General features: G+C 29.6%; 4 protein-coding genes across 16 annotated transcripts in view; 2 read left to right on the plus strand and 2 right to left on the minus strand.

Moving 5' to 3' along the window:
• The first annotated feature begins 376 nt into the window (after window positions 1–376).
• On the plus strand, window positions 377–3642 carry LOC132912291 (protein cereblon). Of its 3 annotated transcripts, XM_060969657.1 has the most exons (8): window positions 378–598; window positions 904–1019; window positions 1146–1475; window positions 1674–1926; window positions 2023–2168; window positions 2258–2454; window positions 2540–2712; window positions 2852–3642. In XM_060969657.1, the coding sequence occupies exons 1-7, from the start codon at window positions 556–558 to the stop codon at window positions 2673–2675; spliced, it is 1221 nt and encodes a 406-aa protein (XP_060825640.1). In that variant the 5' UTR covers window positions 378–555; the 3' UTR covers window positions 2676–2712; window positions 2852–3642. The 3 variants fall into 3 exon arrangements, with proteins under 3 accessions (XP_060825641.1, XP_060825640.1, XP_060825639.1); XM_060969658.1 differs by lacking the exon at window positions 2852–3642 and having other exon boundaries at window positions 377–598; window positions 2518–2711; XM_060969656.1 differs by having other exon boundaries at window positions 379–598; window positions 2540–3642.
• LOC132912256 (TPR-containing protein DDB_G0280363) lies at window positions 3133–13023 on the minus strand. 8 transcript variants are annotated; one of them, XM_060969553.1, is made up of 16 exons: window positions 12917–13023; window positions 11464–11543; window positions 10961–11255; window positions 10748–10889; window positions 10553–10672; window positions 10188–10462; window positions 9995–10104; window positions 9212–9907; window positions 7929–8117; window positions 7394–7731; window positions 7002–7292; window positions 6600–6867; window positions 6244–6306; window positions 5894–6153; window positions 5623–5773; window positions 3133–5543 (listed from the first exon to the last, which is right to left on the minus strand). In XM_060969553.1, exons 3-16 carry the CDS (start codon window positions 11188–11190, stop codon window positions 5536–5538), a joined length of 3141 nt encoding a protein of 1046 aa, XP_060825536.1. In that variant the 5' UTR covers window positions 11191–11255; window positions 11464–11543; window positions 12917–13023; the 3' UTR covers window positions 3133–5535. The 8 variants fall into 8 exon arrangements, with proteins under 8 accessions (XP_060825536.1, XP_060825542.1, XP_060825535.1 ...); XM_060969559.1 differs by lacking the exon at window positions 12917–13023 and adding an exon at window positions 12769–12910 and having other exon boundaries at window positions 5623–5764; XM_060969552.1 differs by lacking the exon at window positions 12917–13023 and adding an exon at window positions 12769–12910.
• Window positions 13024–13480: 457 nt separating this feature from the next.
• On the minus strand, window positions 13481–15044 carry LOC132912310 (uncharacterized). Of its 2 annotated transcripts, none has more exons than XM_060969712.1 (4): window positions 14374–15044; window positions 14185–14298; window positions 13990–14119; window positions 13481–13890 (listed from the first exon to the last, which is right to left on the minus strand). In XM_060969712.1, the coding sequence occupies exons 1-4, from the start codon at window positions 14686–14688 to the stop codon at window positions 13724–13726; spliced, it is 726 nt and encodes a 241-aa protein (XP_060825695.1). In that variant the 5' UTR covers window positions 14689–15044; the 3' UTR covers window positions 13481–13723. The 2 variants fall into 2 exon arrangements, with proteins under 2 accessions (XP_060825695.1, XP_060825694.1); XM_060969711.1 differs by having other exon boundaries at window positions 13963–14119; window positions 14374–15039.
• A 403-nt stretch (window positions 15045–15447) lies between these two features.
• LOC132912352 (origin recognition complex subunit 2) overlaps window positions 15448–20483 on the plus strand; it is a 113593-nt gene continuing 108557 nt past the window's right edge. For 2 of the 3 annotated variants that reach the window (XM_060969747.1, XM_060969748.1), the window contains exons 1-10: window positions 15448–15750; window positions 15845–15961; window positions 16037–16246; window positions 16338–16594; window positions 16681–16895; window positions 16974–17103; window positions 17179–17419; window positions 17493–17726; window positions 17814–18045; window positions 19582–19640. In XM_060969747.1, coding sequence (XP_060825730.1) covers window positions 15711–15750; window positions 15845–15961; window positions 16037–16246; window positions 16338–16594; window positions 16681–16895; window positions 16974–17103; window positions 17179–17419; window positions 17493–17726; window positions 17814–18013 — 1644 coding nt within the window. In that variant the 5' untranslated portion in view covers window positions 15448–15710 and the 3' untranslated portion in view covers window positions 18014–18045; window positions 19582–19640. Of the gene's footprint in view, window positions 15751–15844; window positions 15962–16036; window positions 16247–16337; window positions 16595–16680; window positions 16896–16973; window positions 17104–17178; window positions 17420–17492; window positions 17727–17813; window positions 18046–19581; window positions 19641–20483 lie in introns of those variants that run through there. The other variant, XM_060969749.1, reaches the window with a different exon arrangement.

The raw sequence follows: 20483 nt of genomic DNA on the forward strand, positions 1-20483 counted from the left end.
TTTTTTGTAAATTATTTATATTGCAATTGTATTCTCATATTTTTCTATGATATTTATATAACTTTTATAAATTTTTATTTTTTCTGATAATACTTCATAATGTAGTTGCATAAATATATTCATTTAAATATATTTGTATATGAATTACTAAATATATTACTGCGCAAAAAATATTATATGCAATATTATCATATATTTTTCCTGAAATAATTGACGAAGTACATATTTAACACTTTAAATTTTACATGTAAGATAAACTTAATCCACGTTTTATAAATAAAGCAATTTTGCATTTTGAAAAATAATAATTAATTAATTATTTTGTCGATAAGGTAATTAAAAATCGAAATGTATTTAATATGACTTAAGTGATAAAAAAACGTATAGATTTACATTCTAAATGAAGCTTGATTCATGAAAACTGTAAAGTGCATTTTATGTAAATACGTAAATTGATGATAGAGGGCTTATCGTGTTTGACGTTTGTGAGAGGAAAAGTACTGATTGTTTACAATTTTACAAGATCTCAAAAGTTCAAAGGAATAGGTAGATGACATGGATGCCAATGCAGATGATGACGGAACACACAGCGAATTAGGTATATCGTTTTATATGGCGCACATTTAAATATATTAAATTATCCTTTAAACAATTACAGGTTATGTAGCGAGTTTTCCACATATTGTTCCAAAATGCAGAGATTCTTTCTTATCAATTACTTATAAAATTATACGTCTTAAATTTTTACAATTTTACATATACGTTATTTTTCTACTTCTGATACTTTCATATCATTATACTCTCGTATTATCCTTATAAATCACTTTAAGTCTTTTGTATATATACATATATATCTTCGTACATAAAGAAACACAAGAAAAGAAAAAAATATTTGTATTACAGAATATCCAGAAAATAGACAAAATAATGTCGAAGAGGATTATTCAGAAGAAAATACAGATGAAACATCTATATCTACTGAAAGCACTTTTGATTTGACATTACCAGCAACACATTCTGTAAATTTTCAATATATGTTTCCAAACTTATGCTAAATATTTGTTTTTAATTTTCTATGTAATTTAGACAGAAAGATGTTATTAGAGTTGTGTTTGGAATGTTATAATATAAATGTATTTAATTAGTATTTAGGACATAATTTAGAAGAACTTAGAGGGAGGACAATATTAGATGATGGACTTTACGTTAACTTGCCATTGCTAGTGAAACAGTCTGTCATGTTATTTCCTGGACAAACATTACCAATGACAGTATTTGATGCACAAACCATCGATATGATAAGAACTTGCATTGAAAATGACCGAACATTAGGTGTTGTATGTTTGGGATATGATAAAATGGTACCAATAGGTACAACTGCTGAAATTTATGAGTGTATGTATGACCCTGATCAAGGTTTTCGTTTGAAAGCTAAAGGCAGGCAAAGATTTAAGATTCTCAGAGTTATAATTCAGGTAAGTTTTAAAATAAATCATATATGTAATATAGTAATTGTCAAAGTAATAATATATGTTAATTAAATTATGTATTATATATGTAAATTTCCTTTGTTCTTCTATACACTCATGACTCTTATAACAAGGGCATTTGGTTGTAAAATCAGGTATTTCTGAAAAAAAAAACGATTAATATATTTACTTCTACATATGTAGGGATATGATAAAATATCAGCCCGTGTACAAGTCTTACCAGAAATAACGCTTGGGCCACCATTCTTTGATGAACGTATAGCCTCGTTAGATCATATACGAATACATCCGAAAAATGAGGAAGATTTTAAGAAACAAGAAAAAGTAGAAAATTTAGATGCTGTAGTAACCCCTTGGCCTGCTTGGGTATACCGACAATATGATCCGTTAAGACTTTCGTTAAAAATACGACAACGTTTACAATTCATCGAAAGCAGTACGTACTAGTACTATACATGATTCTTATACAATATCTTGTAATTTTAATGTTGTTTGTACATCATTTTAACTTAAAATTATTGATTTATTACAGAAGGGAGTAGTATACCAGAAGATCCATCAGACTTATCATTCTGGGTTGCCCAAAATTTGTTACTAGATGATAATGAGCGAATCGTTTTATTAAATTACGATTGCGCAATTTCGAGGCTACAAAGGGAAATTAAATATCTAGTAGAAGTATATAAAATTAACAGTTTCTATTAAATCGTTCTAAATACAATTATTTTAAATCTTTAAGATTAATAGATTATATTTTTGTTTTATAGGATAAAATATTTGTTTGTTGTAATTGCGATTCTTACATTGGAAGACAATCACATATGTTTCCAATGAGTAAAGAAGGTCCACAGGGTACATATTGTAACCCTTCTGGTATTATACATGAAACTGTAACTTTATATCACGCGCAAGGCCTAGCCCTAAGTGATAATCCACCATCAATAAATTATACATGGTTTCCAGGGTAAGAATTATTTCTTCATATATTTTATTCTATTCTTTCATACTTTATATTAAACTACTTTAGACGTGGATTTATTTCATGATAGATACGCCTGGACTGTCGCAACGTGTAAAAATTGTGGTGATCATATGGGATGGAAGTTTACAGCAGTTCAAAATAATTTAAAACCTAAGGCATTTTGGGGATTGATACGTAAAAGTTTGAAAAATAAAGAAAAATGAGCAAATCAAAAATTCAATAAATACCTTAGACCGAAAGGTTCGTTAGTTTGGAAAATCTGGTGCAAATTCCCATAGTTTTTTAGTGTTATATAACTATGTGCAATGTTTATACTACCCTTGTGTTTAGCGTTTGTGCTGTTGTGAGCTTTCACTAGCAATAATATTAATTTTTCCAGTATCAAAGAAAACTATACAACATATTGGAACAGTTATTTACCACGAATTTCCAATCAACTGAAGTACAGTATAAACAAATTTTAACAACTGTGTGTATATAGAATTTAATTTTATAGCTATTCATGGCTATATATAAGTATGAATTACGAGATTGATATAAAACTGCATTAATTTTTACATGATTGTATTTCATATTTATATTAAATTTAAAACGTAAATTAAATGGATCAATTAATATAAAAAAATATATATATATCAACTATTATTTTTGCAAAAGCAGTTTATTCTGCTTCATATGCTTTTAATTAGTGTCTAGATAACACACAATTCTCAACTTAAATTTTTTATTTAACTAGTCATTGTGAGACATATACATCCATCTTCAATATCAGTATAGTAATATGATAAGAATTTGTCAACGTACCTTGCTTAGAAATTCGCAATTCGGAGGTTGCTGACATCTAATAGTAATTGGATACAAATTTTTTACGGTTTTTATGTTCTCACTTAACACGATGAAGTAGCGATAAATTCGTGAAAGATTGAAATAGTATTGATTTTTCTTATTGGTGTGTAATATTTACATGTTTTCCTTTTCACATTATTATTGAGGAATGCATGTATAATTGCAAAATGAGTTTAACATTATGCCATTATTGTACTGAACTTCAATAATTATATACAAGCTATGATCAAAGATATAATACATGTTATTGGAATATGCTATTTTGTTATTTGTATATCAGAATTTAATAAATGTGAATTTAACGTGAAAAACGTTATTTACAAATTGCTTGATTTTTTATTACTCAGAAAAAAATATTTTGAATGGGTTTAGACACACGAGGAAAGGTGAAATTGAAGGTGAGTATATAAGAAAGTAGGAAAATTAAATGAGATATTTGAAAGGAAACAGGATATTATAAATTAAACTGCGTTTTTTCATTAATATCTTGCGCATGTTGTATATTTCTCGGTTACCTTCAATTAAATTTGTTATAATTATATCTGTATCTCAATTATTCTCTTGTATATGCATCGTGTTTTCTTTAATCGTGTTGAATTAGCAGATATGTTTATTTAACAATCTGCCACAAAAATTTAATCATTCGACGATAACACTTCGTATTATAGTACTATCATTCAGACATATTTCGTTATATGTATATCGTAGTCGTTTCGTACGTACTCGAGATTCGGATACGCTGATTCATTCATATTTATCTTTTCGACAGTTGCTCGTCGTTTCCTGAATCCTATGTATGCCTGAATATTATTTAACTTTGTGACTTTAATTCCTAAACCAATTTAATCTGGATATTTTAACACGTTGTTGACTGATTAAACAAATGCGACGAAGTATCTACCATAAATTAAACAAATATATTCGTCTGGCATAAACTTTGATGTATATATTTTTAAAGTATATCAAAGATTTTCTTACACTTAATTTTTTTAAAGCGCCACTATCATAGTTCATCTCTCTTATATTCTTCATAATCTATTTCCACGTTACATATTCGACACTATATTAATGAAACAAACATTTTTTAATCTTTTGTATTTTAAAATTAGATGAGAATAAGAGATTGTAGGATATTTATCAGACACATTAATGCCGACATTGCAATATCAGTTCGATTAAAACAGAAAGATAAAAAAAAATGCATATTGAATGTGAATTTCAAGATGATAACCATGACTCAAGTTGCAGGAACTAGCAATTTTCAATTAAGCTTTCAGATTTAAAATTATTTTTGACAAAAAAAAAAAGAGAAAAAAACAACAATAACAATTGATTTCCTTATGAGTTTTTAAATTTCAATTTTTTTATTAGCATGTATCTATCTGCGCATTTTCACAATAATAATACATATTTATAATACATATATAACAGAAATCTTTTGTCTAGGAGATAAACAGATAGATATTCTGTTAAAAAATTTGTTCTAATGTTGCCAGTATATATAAGCACTTTATAATATAAATGTAATACATTGCTATGTTTTAAATAAAAGGACGTGTTAAGTGTCAATTATTTTTTTCTGTTGTAACATAATCCCGCGTTTTAAATTTAAACAAAAATTATATTAATACAAAAAAAAAATAACGGTTTACGAATTTCCATCGTATGAAACTTTCGTCCTTGATATATATCCTTCAGAAAAAGTTATTTACACAAAAAAGCATTTCTTATGTTCGCTTGAATATTGTTTACTTGAATCCGAGTAATATATACACAAAAATTTTAGTTTAGTGTAATTATTTTAGTAAGTATTTTATTTAATGTGTTAATTATTAAATCATGATCATTGCCTTTGATGCCTGTATCATCTCGATCTAGATAAACTTAATCATAGTAAAACTGCCAGACTTGTAAATAGTTCGAATTTACTATAGGTTAAATATGAGAATATTATTGAGAACGTATATAGGAGTATATTCGTCGCATATATTCGAAAGTGTTCATTAAATTATATTCCAATGTCTTCCAATACTTGCTTTTAGTCATGAATGCTAATACAATGAGAAGAAAGTATCGGAATAAAAGTAATTCAAAGATATAGATACGGGTCAGGAAAACGTACGTAACAGACTGTCGGGTGTTTGTATCATTGCTAATATCTTGTCCCACATGGATGTTTTATCACGTCACTTGTACACTTCGTGTATGCATAATTATTTATAGATCTGTAATATAGATATTTAATGTGTTTTATTATTGTATTTAATAAAAGCAGAAATTGAAATATCACGGGGAGAGACTTACTTTCAATTTCCGATCCTGCTGAGATAAGTTTAGTGTGCGGCTGTGCAGTTGTGCTTGGTTGTTGATTACTTAGTTGTCCCGTAGTCACTGGTGCAGCAAAACCTGGAGGTGGTTGCATTGCCCAATGTTGAGTTGGTGCATTCTGTTGTTCCTTATGAACAAAATTTATTATGAAGATTTACTATGCAATATGTACTTTTAAATTTATTTTAAATTTCTGAAAATATAAGATGTAATAATGAAAATGAAATATCATAAAAGTATCTAATACCTGTTGCGCATTATGTGATACAGTGTGTGTAGGATGAACATGTGGAAATTGCCATGTACTAGTAGTTTGGAATGGAAGAGGCCTAGAAGAACTAACAATAGCTGGATCAATCGAAGTCCAGTCTGCAATAGGTCCAAAATTGTTCCATCCGCCTTTTTGATGTAATGCTTGATGATGAAATTGTTGCTGCTGTTGTTGATTATTAATATCACACCAATCTTTAAGCGTATACACTGCATCTCCCGCGCATTTACTAATACCTGTTTTATATGTTAATTAAATTTTAGATATTAGTCATAAAAATAATATAAAATGCTCAAGTAATAATAGTGATTATTATTACAATGTACCTTGTGAATTCAGAAGAGGGTTTCCATTTGGAAGATAGGTATTTTGTTGTGGTGGTTGTGCTCCTGTAAACAGCACACTAGACGAATGACTCATGTATAATATTATATAGATTTTTTGCAAAGTCACAAGAATTCACTTTTATACTTGGATAACACTATTGCTCACCACAAATACATATTTACTAACACTATCTTGCTATTTCCAATTTATATAAGCAAACAAAGAATACACTATTACTTTCTAAAGTTACAAAACGTTTGTTGTTATTGTGTATATTTTTCTCAGATGAACAATGTAAACATAATATACGTTTACAGTCATCACAGATTATTGACAAAATTACAAAAATACTAACCCGAAAGAGCATTGTTCGTGGGAGCCGGTCGCGGTATACCAAGACCAAAAGAATTCATGTGATTTGGTGTAGAACCAGGGAAACCTGGTGGTGGAAGGCGGCTACGTTGTCCCAAACTAGCAGCAGCCACAGTACTCTGAGCAGGGCTTTGGGTACCACTTTGTAACAAATTTTGTGGAAGACGAGACAGCAAGGAATGCGACTGTTGAATAACTTGTAGATTCTGCAGATGTTGGGCCTGCTGTTGCAAATGTGCTATATGGGCGACCTAAATAATAGCCATATATAATAATATGATATGAAAACAAAAATAATCATGAAACTATTATTGTTTGTTTTCAAGAATTACTATTGATAAATTATTAAATTTCATACAGTTGCCAAGGAAGATATAAAAATTACCTGTGGAAAATGTTGTTGACCGAGGTTTGCAATATTCTGTTGATGTTGTACCCTATTTTGCTCTTCTCGTTCTCTTTGTTGTTGTTGTTGTTGGTGAAACCTTTGTTGTTGAATTTGCATTTCATTTTCCATAAGTTCAGCCAAAGCTTTCTGTGTTTCATGGAAAGGATCAAAACCTAGATCATCATCAGGCTTTATATCCGAACCAGATTCTTTATGGTTCCTAACTTCCTCCATAGTAGCATGACCATTTTGTTTTATATATTCACAGTTTTCTTGATTTTGTTGTGCCTTAAGAAATTATAGTTATTCTTCTTATTATCTATATTTAGTAGTATAAAGACAATTTAAATGATATTTATATTTGATTAATTATCTTATAAACTGCTTACCTGCAGGGCAAGCCTTTGTTGCAATGAGTTTTGTTGAAAATCTGCCATGAATTTAGATGCAGGAGAATTAACAAGCAAGCTTGATGTAAAAGTACCAGAAGGTTCTGATAGAGTAGTATACTGTAAATTAGCGTAAACTTCTTCATCTACAAAACCTTCAGAATTGAAATTCACTCCTGGCGAACTAGAAGGACTGGATTTTTGTACAACATGATTTGTTTGTGAAGTTTCAGGTTGAAAACCAAAAGCTGCTTGCCAATCTTCACTGGATTGAACGATTGGCAAAGAATCAGGTATAGAAGCTAAGCCTGTGGTTGTCCAATTCAGGTTTGGATTTGCTGTATATCCAAAAAAAAATAATTATAACATTTTTTATATTTGTATATAAACTATAGGAGAATATAAAAGGAAAACAAACAAATATAAAAACTTAATCAGTTTTTATAATAACTCGAGTTCATTACTATAAGTGATTATAAATCCACAAATCAATTTGAGGAAACCACAGCACTAAACAAAGATTATGTGTACATGCCTGTCAAAGAAGTAGGTGGCACTGAGGTGGTGGTAGAGATTTTCTGGAAAGTATTTGAATTGAAGAAACTATTATTGTCCGTCTGAAAGATCGATCGATGATTGAATTGTATTTGAGACCCATTATGTAGTCCTGGTGGTGGCTGTTGATTGGCACCTTGTGATGAATTTGTGCTAGCTGGAGAGGAACCTAAAGATGATATGCACAAATTTCTACACTACAATCTCTATGCAATCAAATCATTTTGGTAGTGGAAAATGCCAGAATAAACAGCTTCTAATACCATTCCTCTCTGCCACCATTAATGAATCTCAAAATGTAAAATTATGTGTCTAGAAAATTATATTTAAATATAAAGTGAGAAATTACAAAAAAAAAAGAAGGAAAAAAGCCAATTCTATACATACATAAGATATATTATGTAGACATTCATTGCATATAGAAATAAAAATAATAAACAATTTTCCAGACACTTTCATATATATGTTTGCCCAAATGATGCAACTTACAAGAAGGATAAAGTCAAGTGTGTACAAAAACACAAAAAACAGTTACTATTTTTTTTTAAAGAATTCTCTTTATTTTGGCATATATCTATAACTATTCAAAATTTATTCTACAGTTATGAGACAGCCATAAGATGTGCATGTCATTAATATACTATACATTGCTCAAAAGTTATTGTTTTATGTTTAAAGTACAGCATACAGTGTTATAAGAGATAGGCACACATTTAGAATGATTTGTCATTTATTACAAATACTTTGCATGACATATTTTAATATTTAAATGATTTAAATATTGTAACTCCTATCTATAGCCTCTCACAGACTCTTCATAAATCGAAAGAATAAACTTTCTCCTACTTCTTTTCTTGCAAATATATATTCATAGAACTTTATTAAATTACAGAAATATTACCAAAAAACAAATATATAAAAAAATTAACACAGTTTAATGTAACAAAAAAAGAATATTTTATCAATAAACATTGTTTAAAATTATCATAAAACAAATAAGTTTAAATTTTATCCTATAACTTTTTGAACCTAAAAAATAAAAGGTTTCCAAACATAATTCTATAAATATTTTATAAACGTTATTTTAAACTCTAATATACATTTTTAGTAATAATAGTTATAATAGACATTTTGATCATTCTGTTTCTCTTATTCACATATTATTTAACGAATGTTATATATTGAATTTAGTCATTTTCTACATTTATTTTAGAAGCAAGAAATCAATACATATAGAAATGATCACGAATATAAGGAACTCACCCAAAATTGCAGCACCACTATTCTCCTCACTTGATTCTGTTAAATGTTCCACTTGATGATTCACATTCGGATCTTCCGTACTCGAAATTGTACTAGCCGGTGTACTACCTTCACGTTGATGATCTGTTTCACTATCCGAATGCCGACGTTCTCCATTCTGCATTATTCCATTTACTTTAAGTTCTTGAGATTGTTGCTGCTGTTGTTGTTGTTGCTGTTGATGCTGAACTAATTTAGATCCTTTATTACTTTGTTGTTGTGATTGTTGTTGAGGTGGTGGCTGCTGCGGTTGTGATTGTTGTTCCGATTTACACTTACTACCCAATTTCTGTAGTACATCACTATTCGATTCGGAGGAAAAATTTCTAATATCCTTCTGTCCATTAATTTGTGATTGCACATTATTCTGTGCACCAATAGAGCTAGATTCTGATCGGGAAGTTGTCCGTGTACTATGTTTTTCTTTGTTTTGACAATTTTTGTGTTTATTCCGTGCTGCTTGAGCTTTACTTTCACTATTACTTTTTCCTCTCCGTATATTCATATTTTCACCTTTGTTATTATTGTTCTGTTGTGTTGAACTACCAGAGGATACATGACTCTGCTGGTTTGTTGTACTACTTCCGTTTGTCATGTTGTTTTGCTGCGATGTTGTTTGTGATGGCGGTGATAATTCTTTACAATTTGTTTGTGAACCTGTATATATAAGATTAGAATAATTAATAATCTACATATGATTATATTGTTTTTAAATATAATTATATTTGTGAAAGAAAAACCCACTATTTGTCTGTCCAGTTTGTAACGATGGCCAAGCTTCTTTGGCTTGAGAATTTGAAGTTCCATTCTCTCTAACAATACTGCCTGTCACTGATGGTGATGGTGTTGGTTTCCTTGCATAAAAAAGTTATTATTTGAATTATGCTGTCTTCTCTTTCAACTATAATTCAGTAATTTCAAATGTAAAATAAATTACCGTTGTGCAGATGCATGTGACGCATGTGACGCATGTAACGATTGCACCAGTTTGCGCTCATATTCTTGATGTTTGCCCTGATGCATCTCTTCTTTTGTAAATGATGCCTCCTGGTCCCCAAGATCATGTAAATACATACAATCTGGTTTCGGACAAGGCTGATTACGCATAAAATGTGAACAATACTTTGTTGTTCCTAGCGACGTTTTAATTGTCCGTCCATCCATAACAACGTTATTCACAGCCTCTATAGCACGTAGTGCATCTTCTTGACGCTAATAATAAAGAAATTTAAAAAATATATATATAATTCCTAAAAGTAGTAAAATAATATAGCTTCTAACGTAAAAGTATGCAGAACTTACCTGATAAGTAACGTAAGCTGAAGCACTAGGACCTTGAGACCCTGCATAGGAAGTGCTTTGATTTATTACAACCTTGTGAATTTTGCCAAATTTTCCAAAATATTCATGCCGCTTTAATATCTGAAAATCAATTATTACAAAAATACTAAATGTCAACAATAATATTTTATTTAAATTATTAGTGACCTTACTTACATCAGCATCCGCAAGTCTCAATGGTAATCCTACTACAAATACTAGATTTTTTTGTACTACTCTCACATTTGCTAGATGTTTACGGTTTTCTGTAACCCTTTGCTTACGTTGCTGATCTTTTAATCTCTTTTCTGCTTTTAATCTAACAAGGAAAATGAATATAATAAATATCAATGATTCATATAAACACATCATAAAATGGCTGTTACATACCTTGCAATTTCTTCCATACTGAGAGGTTTAAAATCGGCAGGATTTTCAGAATAGGCCTTCCGACAAGCAGGGCATAAACCATTTTCATCTGTACGAATTCTATGCCAGCAAAATCTACATATTTGATATCCACAAGTACATGGAAAGAAATTCAAATCATCCACTTCCAATGGTTCCATACACAAAGGACATTCCACTGCATCTTCTCCACTTTGATTCAATACTGACATTTTTGTTTCTAGTTTTTATATCACACAATATAGTAAGTTATTAAGATTTTCTTTAGTTATAAATCCTGCACACAAATAAGAAGTATTTTACACAAGGTATTTAACACTCTTTTGATCGTATATATGAAAAATTTGTAATTATCAATTATCAAAATATTTTAATCATGGTAATAATATTATCAATGAAATACACATGGTAACACTGAAAATACTTGGAACATACATTTTAATTGAAAAATAACATCATTATCAATGTAAATTTGGTACACATACGTGCAAAGTCTCCACAATGCCTTGATACTATGTAATTGACTGTACTTGCAACTTCTTATACACTAATATCCTTGCACAATCTGAAACAAATAATGGGACATTAAAACATTGTACTATAAAAATGTTATGAGTCAGACGTGTCATCGAGTATTAGCAGCCGTTTTCGTGGAATTCCACGTCAATTCGCAAGAAAATCCTTTGCAACGTACATCGTAACGGAATTTCTTTTTTGGAAATATTTCACCGTGAAAGCGTTGAAATGAATCATATACCAGAAGAAATTAAAACAGAATATTTTCTCGCAGAAAATATAATAGAAGACGGTGACTGTTTAGCTGACAGATTTGACGAACAGTTGGAAAGGAAGGGTCCGTTTGACAGGAGCTGTCAGACGAACGTTAAACGAACAAATAACGCCTTAGATTTCAGAGAATTAGGTTAATCGCGTATGCCCTACGGTGGACGTAGAAATGACAAGTTTGTACGTGAGGTTGAGAACGACGACGAAAAACTTGCGGTAGGGCCCACCGTCTGTACTCTCCCACTCACTTTCTCTCTCTCTCTCTCTCCCTCGCTCTTACGGTGAGACACGAACTATACGAGAGGGCGACGATCGGATGAAACAGCTGTTGGTGGCGTCGAGAGAAGCGAAGAAACGTCAGAGAGCGAGTGAGAGGTACTACGCTATAGCAGGAACGTACGTGAAAATCCGTGGAAAAGTCGGCGTGGTGGGACATGACACGTAAATTCTCCGGAGATTCAAATACAACTATTCACATACGCAAGGACGATGGCTCGATGTTTCGCGTTACGATTTTGAAGGGGGGAAAAGGCGAGCGAGAGAATGAGGAATGGAAGTAACGAAAAGGAGTGGCGGAGGGAAAGAGAAGGGAGGGGAAGAGAAGAGAGAGTAGGAGAAGGAGCAACAGAGAGAAGAGTAGAGACAGAACGAGAGAGAAAGAAACAACATACAAAAAGGAAGATAGATAGAATAACGATGCCATCATTCGTTTTGTCCCTTTTTAGCCAATGGTCGTTGTCTTGATCTTGCGCGTGAAAGAAAAAGACTCTCACCGATTTCTCATATCTGTTGTACCTACTTTTTTAAAAGAAACCCGTGATCCCAGTTCGAATGCAAACAAGTAATGGCCCCAACTCAAATATTTCAGTTTATGAAAAAAAAAAAAAAAAAAACTGTAGTACAGCGCGATTAACATAGTATGGCTCGCGGCGAACGTCACAAAGGATTGAATGATTTGTCGTCAGAGGGGTTGCTAAATACCCTGGACTGGTTACAGGGTATACCTGGTTCGTTTAACCTTAACTTCGTTACAATAGAGAAACTTTTCGACAGTCCTCGGTAATAGATAAACCGCGTGACACCGTTTTCGTTGATTCTAGAGTTATGTTCACGCATTCGTCCGTCCAAATTTCTTGACTCTTGTTTACTTACGTTATAACTTTTCCACTAACAAATCTCTTTTCTGTACTGGGAAATTTTTGTACAGTCTTCTAGATCTGGTCGCATGCGCACCGCGACTGCGCAGAAGCGGACATTACATATACTGGTATTTAAAGAAAGGCGCATAGGTAAAGGATTCTGAAAGCGCATGTCAAACTAAAACTTCGATTATATTATTATGACCGTACAAATCTATGCTTCCTATTCTTTTTTTATTCAATTAAATAAGTTTATTATTTACGCGTGATATAAAATGGGCACTTAACGAATATTTTTTATAGTGTATCAAGTTCTATTGGAAATTTTGATGCTCACAGTTTCTTCTATTTTATATTTACTGCGCACTCGGAAATGATCAGTGACTGATATGACAATGGCACCAACGCATGAAAACAAATGTTCCTAGTATTGGATAAAATAAGGCACATTCTCATCGAACGAATTCTATTCTTTCAAAGTTATTTCAATTAATTAAATGTAAAACTCATTCATTCATATTACATGTGTCGTTGATATGGGATACAATAACATTTTGTCAATTTTCCATAATAACCCAAAATTAAACGTTACGTTTTATTATAAAGCAACTAATTTTACAGTTTGCATTATTCAGTTAAAATTATCTCTATGTATTTTTATCTGTTGATTTAATTTCTTATAAACAAATGAGGGTGCAAATAAATTTTTATAGTTAATGTAGTACACAATTTCCTCATGATATACAATCTTAAAGCAATGTATTATATATAATATTGTTTTTACCCATTATCATCCTTTGCCTTTAGATCAATTACATTATTACATTTTTTCAACATTACCTTTGTAATTGACACCAAATAATGGATGCCGAGTTCTCAAATTTTTTGGGAATGGTACACTGCATTTTTCTATTTGCATTGGTTTAGTTTTTAAAATATTTGAAAGTTTTCGTCTGATAGTAATTGTACCTGCTGGCTTCATATTGACTACATGAAAAAAATACAAAATGTTAGAAAAAGCCATTGATCACATCTTGAAATAGTTAAAAAATATATTACCAGTTTTATATTGCGATTTTACTTTACCAGTATGAAGTACACATGTAATATTACATTTAACTTTATGATTCACTGCACAGTATTTTTCCTCTTTAATTTTAAATTTAGATTTCTCTCCAAATATTAACATCTGACCTTTAAGTTCATTTGGATCTATCTACAAATTTCATGATATTTATAATATTAATATATTATCTTTTTATTTAAATATATTTAACTCACTGTTCCAGGAACATCCATGATCCATATGTCTTCGCTATCAGATAGATCATCTAAACTCAATGTAGTATCTGTAGTTTCCATAATTAAGTCTTCTTGTTGTACTAAATCACTGATCTAAAATAAAATTGATAAAATAATTTTATCCAAAGATTTCAGGTACAGAATATATATAAATTAAATTTTATTTACAGTACGTGGTCTTGTAGTAGATGTTACATTAATTGATGCTCTGTTGCCACTTATTTCACCTCTTGTTTCTTTGTTATTTTCTATATGTTGCTCCGCTTCTGTTAGATTTTTTTTCTCAGCTTTTTTCAAAATGCTTTTCTTAACTATAGGTGAATTAACATGTGGACTGGCAGGTTGAATGTTTGGGTTGATCGTTATAGATCTATTACTCTTTGACTGAGGTATTTCAGTTTCTGTGGCATCCATTAGGACCATGCTTTTATTTAATTGAGTATTTAACTTAGTTAAAGAATCATCCACATCTAAATCAGTCATATTCGATAAAACTATAAAATTATATCTTATAAAATTCTTATAGTTTCCAAATTCGTCAAACGAAATTCATTAAATTATTAACATTTATGTACAAAATACAATTTGCACAATTTTGACATACTTTGCTGTATTTAAAAAGTCTATTGTCTAATATACTATATAAATGAGATGAAACATTAAATTGTCACATAAATATATATAATGTTCAAAATAATCAAATGTACACGTTTTATTGGTATATACGCTTCCAATACTAGGTTATGTACAATAATAACATCACAATAAATTTAAAAACAAAACCAACTAATTCATAGGTTGGAATTGGAATGTACTGTTAAATCTTTATACTTATGCTGATTTTCTAGTTGTTCCACCGTACAGATGCTGCACCATGCGGTCAAGAGTTGAAGATGTTCCACATTAGCATATACAAGAACCTATAAAGTTAGGGATCTGCCCTGTTTGGTTCCACGCTAGCATATACAAGAACCTATCTAGTTTCGTCACAAACGAGGTGTATTTGTTGCGGTACCACGCTACAAGAGTCTATTTTTCATTGTACGATTCTATGGAAATGTTCATACTTTTCTATCCGAGATAAACAAGTATGAGAATAACAAAATTGCGCAACAATTAAATTTAGCTGGCTCAAAAAGAGAAATTAATTGTTTGTTATATTTTTTTTTAGAGAAGAAAAAAAATCTTTCCTTTCAAACGATATGTAATATCTACAATAAATTATATAATGAATATTTCGATATATAAATAAATTTGCTACAATAATAACTAAATTGTATTATTAAAATATTGTTTATTTAATTAAAGTATTTGCCGTACTGTGGCGCAATAGACGATATTTTGAGATAAACAAAAACGTGATTACTCTAGGTTTCCTAATATCACTGATTAATTTTGATTCAAAGCGCCTATTTTTTTAGACATCAGACGTCAGTTGCAGTATTTTTCAAGTGTTGTTAATTTTGCGGTACATTTAGTCTTAAAATAATTACATCATATACGAAATGTCTACCGAAAATTTACGACGATCTTCACGACTAAAAGGTAGTATATAGATTGCTGACGATACACTGTAATTTTAATCTTTGTAGATATGTTTATTTACAATCTATTATTGAATAACTTATTTTTATTTTAGTAAGAAAACCTAAAAGATATATGTCATCCAATTCAGATGAAAATTTGGATGATAATCCAGTAAATGCAGTAGAAGATGAACTCAGAGATGTAGAAGAGAGTATACAAAAGCCAGTTGGTAAATTTTCAATGACGAATTTAGTATTGATTTTTCTGTTTCTTCCAAAATTTAAAAAATGCATTATTTATTTAGAATTATTTTCAAGTGATGATGTAAGCGGACAAGCACTATATAAATTCCAAACACCTAGTAGAAAAGATGCTATGACAAAGAAGGCACATTTATGTCGTACACCTATTAATGATGTTCTATTACCCATAGCTAGAGTTGTTCTTGAAAAGATAGATGTTTATAATAAAGAACAACTAAAAACATCAAAGAAAGAGCAGAAAATTTCAAAAAGTATAGCTTTTGAAATAATATAACATTCTTAATTTATTAAATATTTTTACCAATAATATAAGACTACTAATTTCTATTTTTAAATATGCAGTACCTGTTATTCAAAGAAAATATGAATCTGGATTAACATCAAGTGAAAGTGAGAGTATATCTGAATCTAGTGATTACCATCCATTTGAAGATACTGAAGAAACAACTGATAGTGAGGATGTAGTATCTAGTAATGATGAAAAAGATCAGATGAAAACAAAGAACCAAAAGCAAAAATTTATATCACAGTCACATTTATTGAATACACCAAAAAGAGTAACTAGAAAAAATAAACCTTCAATTATTCATAAAGATTTTGTAAGTAGAATATGATAAATTTCACTAAAATATGGATATATGAATTATACAGTACATTATTACTGTTATGTCTTATATTTTTGAAGCATATGCAAACTGATGAATACTTTGCAACACAATCAGAAAAGGTAGTTACATCCGATCGGACGTTAGAACATCTACGTAATTCTCGTTTAACAAAAGAAAAATTGGAAAAATTGTTAGCAAATCAAAGTCATGTGTCTTTACAACATAAAAAGAATATTTATTCAATAACTAATAACTACTCTACGCTGTTTCCTATGTGGTATTTTATTATGGAGTAAGTTAAGAACAAAATATTGAAATCTATAAGCTTTTAAAAAAATTTAGTAATACGTATTGCTTTATTGTATTTTAGGCAAGGCTATACTGTATTGCTTTATGGCTTAGGTTCGAAAAGATGTTTAATCAATGATTTTTATAAAAGTATATCTTATCATCCATCACTAGTAGTAAATGGATTCTTTCCTAGTTTAACTATGAAAGATGTAAGTCATATAAATGGAGTTGAGATATAAATATTCAAGTAATATGATGATTAAAAAGAGTGCAATATTTTTTAGATACTTGATGGTATAATTATTGATTTATTGGAGTTAAATTGTCCTAGCAATACAACTGAATGTATTGATCTTATTGAAAAAACTTTAAGGAAAAATCCAAAAGACAGATTGTATTTGTTAATACATAATATAGATGGTATGATGCTACGTTCAAATAAAGCTCAAGATTTACTATCTTGTCTTGCAAATATACCAAATATTTGTGTTTTAGCATCAGTTGATCACATTAATGCCCCGCTATGTATGATCAATTTCGTATTATATATTTAATTCATTACATTTTTAGTAATTCTTATATGATTGTACATTTATAGTATGGGACCATACAAAACACTCCAAATTCAAGTTTTTTTGGTGGGACACAACAACATTTCTATCTTATCAAGAAGAAACATCTTATGAAAGTTCGCTCTTGGTTAAGCAAAGTGGTGTTCTTGCTTTATCATCTCTTCATAATGTTTTCCTTTCTCTAACTTCAAATGCTAAGTCAATCTATCTATTGCTTGTAAAGAATCAGCTAAGCAACAGTAATAATGTTAATTTTACTGGTAATTTCAAATTTATAAGAAAAGTATTATATATAGAATTAATATAGTTTCAAACATAATAATTTATTTACAAATTTCTATTAATAGGAATGGCATTTAAAGATCTCTATCGAGCTGCTCGTGAAGGATTTCTTGTAAGCTCAGATTTAGCATTAAGAGCACAATTAACTGAGTTTATAGATCACAAGTTAGTTAAAATAAAGCGCAACATTGATAGCATTGAACATCTTATCATTCCATTAAGTTCTGGACTTCTAAAGCAGTTTCTGGAAGAACACGATACATGATATTTTTAACTACCTGTAGCATATAAAATATGGTAAAGTATAAGTATTTATACTTTTTATATTCTTTTTATATACCAAAAAATAAAAAAAAAATTATATTTTTCTAAGAAAGAAGAAAAAACAATAAATACTCTGTAAAAAATATAATGGACCACATAATTGTTATGTCATGTCCTTTAAAAAAAAGTTTTACAGATATCTAAATCTAATTGTTATATTTAACGTGTAATATATTAATATATATACATTTCTATATGTCATATAATTATTAGGTTATAAGTAATTAATTAGGATATGTATACGTATAGGTTTATACAAATTAAAACATAGTTAAGGGTTAAGATATATTTGCAATATCATGTTGGTAGCATTCGGTGTTGGTACCACATTGGTACTATTCAATGACGCGAAGCGCCAGTGGTAGTAGTATCGTGTAATTCGTGTATTATTTTTTACGTATGATTATGACACGATAAGCCGGCTAGTGTGTAAAATACAGTAACAGCTAACAGCTATAAGATGTCAAATACGTTAGGTTAGATAGTAGGCGGAATTACGCGCTAGCGAAAGGTTAAATGAGTTATTAACGCATGTATGTGGTCCACAATTTGATAGGTAATTACATTGTTAGCAACTGTTATTTATCGTGGTTTAGTGACGAATAAAATTTGAAAAAAATCGTTAATATCATGTAAAATAATACAACACTATAAAAAGTACAATAATCGTATAATGCAGTATACGGTTACCGGCTTGTTATTCGACTCGGTTTTGATCTAACCTAACTTTTTGCCGTAGAACTTTTAAACGGGGTTATTTAGCCCCGCTGGGATGTTTTATCTTTTTTTTTTAGCTACAGACAATGTCATAATTTCGCTGAAAATGTTAGTGTGTGGGCATGTGCGTGTGTGCAACGTTGCGTGAATTACAGTTCCGATTTGACATTGTAAACATGACGACTTGACCTTACAATGGCAAGTTGGACGACCTTGACTTTGGCAAGTATACAATGACCGAGTAGTCACTCTTATCGACTAGAATCAAACTTTCTACGTATAGTTTTGATAATTTAACTGATGAAATTTCATATTGTCAATCAACCTTTTGTATAATATAACCTTTTATTCTTAGCAAGGAGCAACTGCAAAAAATGTTTGATCCTTTCTGTCCTAAAGGTGTAACAAATTTTTGTCTTTTTTTTTTGTTATCACCGTATTGAACGCATGTCAAATATTTTATAGCACGTCCCTAGTTATATTTATATTACAAAAGAAAACAAAGCTTATATTGCCTCACATATTTGTATTTTTATTCATGATGTATATTATTAGTGTTGCTTGCTTTGAATTCCAAAATTAAAAAGAAATTAAAACAAGAAATAAACGAATAACGTTAAAAATAAATTAAAACAATATTTGATTTTTCTTTCTTTCTCTTTTATTTATATTTGAATGTGTTTACTACCTTCTTATTCGATTAATGATACAAGAATATACATTTTAAATAAAATGCATATAGTAAAAATTTTAATTTTTTAATTCTTATATAGATATTTTTCATTGTTGTAGGTAACCTATAAACACATTTACTGTGGCACTGAAGTAATTACATTGGTACAAGTGCTTCGGTGAGTCATTTAATATGAATTTAATTTTATGATAATTTATCGTAAGACTGACATTGATATACCATATGATATTATATTGTGTGTTTTCTCTAATACATATTGATTTTATTCAATTAAAATGTTAGCATTTGAGTTTGTAAATTGTCAACATAAGTTTTAATTGCATATCAATCATAATAATTAATTGCAATAATTAGAAATGACATTAAGGAATAATGTGGTTGTTAAATTATTTAGGTGGAGAATGGATTATGAATAAATAATATCATTAATTATAGAACAACATAATTATTATTTAACAGCCAAATGTATGTTATAGCATAATGTATAAACTACAAAAGCATTGAAAGAAAAAGTGATAAAAATGATTTATAGTTTTATTTAATATATTTAAATTTTTGTTCAAATTTAAATACATTAAAATTTAAAAAATGTTGTTTTAAATAATACGTATGATTATCAATGTCATACAAAATACAGATTATTAAATCAAAAAGACAACTGATTAATTTATTATGTAATGTATTATGAATTGTATGTTATATAAAGAGAGAACACGAAAGACTAAAATATGGTCGTGTTCTTAAACGAATTTTTAAATAATTTTTCATTAATGTACATTACTTACATTTCATATGTGCATCACTTAATACACACACACACACACACACACACACACACACACACACACACACACACACACACACACACACACACACACACACACACACATTTAATAATGTATGCATTATGCTTTAGTTCTCATTTAAGAAGTATTTTGATAGAAAAATACTGTTTAAAATGTATTTTTTTTTAATATTTCTAGTTTATCATTTTACTTTT

The sequence above is a fragment of the Bombus pascuorum genome, chromosome 11, assembly GCF_905332965.1.
Source record: "Bombus pascuorum chromosome 11, iyBomPasc1.1, whole genome shotgun sequence".
NCBI classification, from domain to species: domain Eukaryota; kingdom Metazoa; phylum Arthropoda; class Insecta; order Hymenoptera; family Apidae; genus Bombus; species Bombus pascuorum.

What these genes read in the sequence shown, in the direction of transcription:
- LOC132912291 (XM_060969657.1), top strand. Translation starts at nt 556, where the DNA reads ATGGATGCCAATGCAGATGATGACGGAACACACAGCGAATTAG. An exon ending in AAATTAAATATCTAGTAGAA is followed by an intron (nt 2,169 to 2,257) that starts GTATATAAAATT and finishes TTTGTTTTATAG; the next exon opens with GATAAAATATTTGTTTGTTG. An exon ending in AATTATACATGGTTTCCAGG is followed by an intron (nt 2,455 to 2,539) that starts GTAAGAATTATT and finishes ATTTCATGATAG; the next exon opens with ATACGCCTGGACTGTCGCAA.
- LOC132912256 (XM_060969553.1), bottom strand. Translation starts at nt 11,190, where the DNA reads ATGTCAGTATTGAATCAAAGTGGAGAAGATGCAGTGGAATGTCCTTTG. An exon ending in TGAGACTTGCGGATGCTGAT is followed by an intron (nt 10,673 to 10,747) that starts GTAAGTAAGGTC and finishes ATTGATTTTCAG; the next exon opens with ATATTAAAGCGGCATGAATA. An exon ending in ACAAACTGGACAGACAAATA is followed by an intron (nt 9,908 to 9,994) that starts GTGGGTTTTTCT and finishes TTATATATACAG; the next exon opens with GTTCACAAACAAATTGTAAA.
- LOC132912310 (XM_060969711.1), bottom strand. Translation starts at nt 14,688, where the DNA reads ATGACTGATTTAGATGTGGATGATTCTTTAACTAAGTTAAATACTCAA. An exon ending in CTACTACAAGACCACGTACT is followed by an intron (nt 14,299 to 14,373) that starts GTAAATAAAATT and finishes ATTTTATTTTAG; the next exon opens with ATCAGTGATTTAGTACAACA. An exon ending in TCATGGATGTTCCTGGAACA is followed by an intron (nt 14,120 to 14,184) that starts GTGAGTTAAATA and finishes TGAAATTTGTAG; the next exon opens with ATAGATCCAAATGAACTTAA.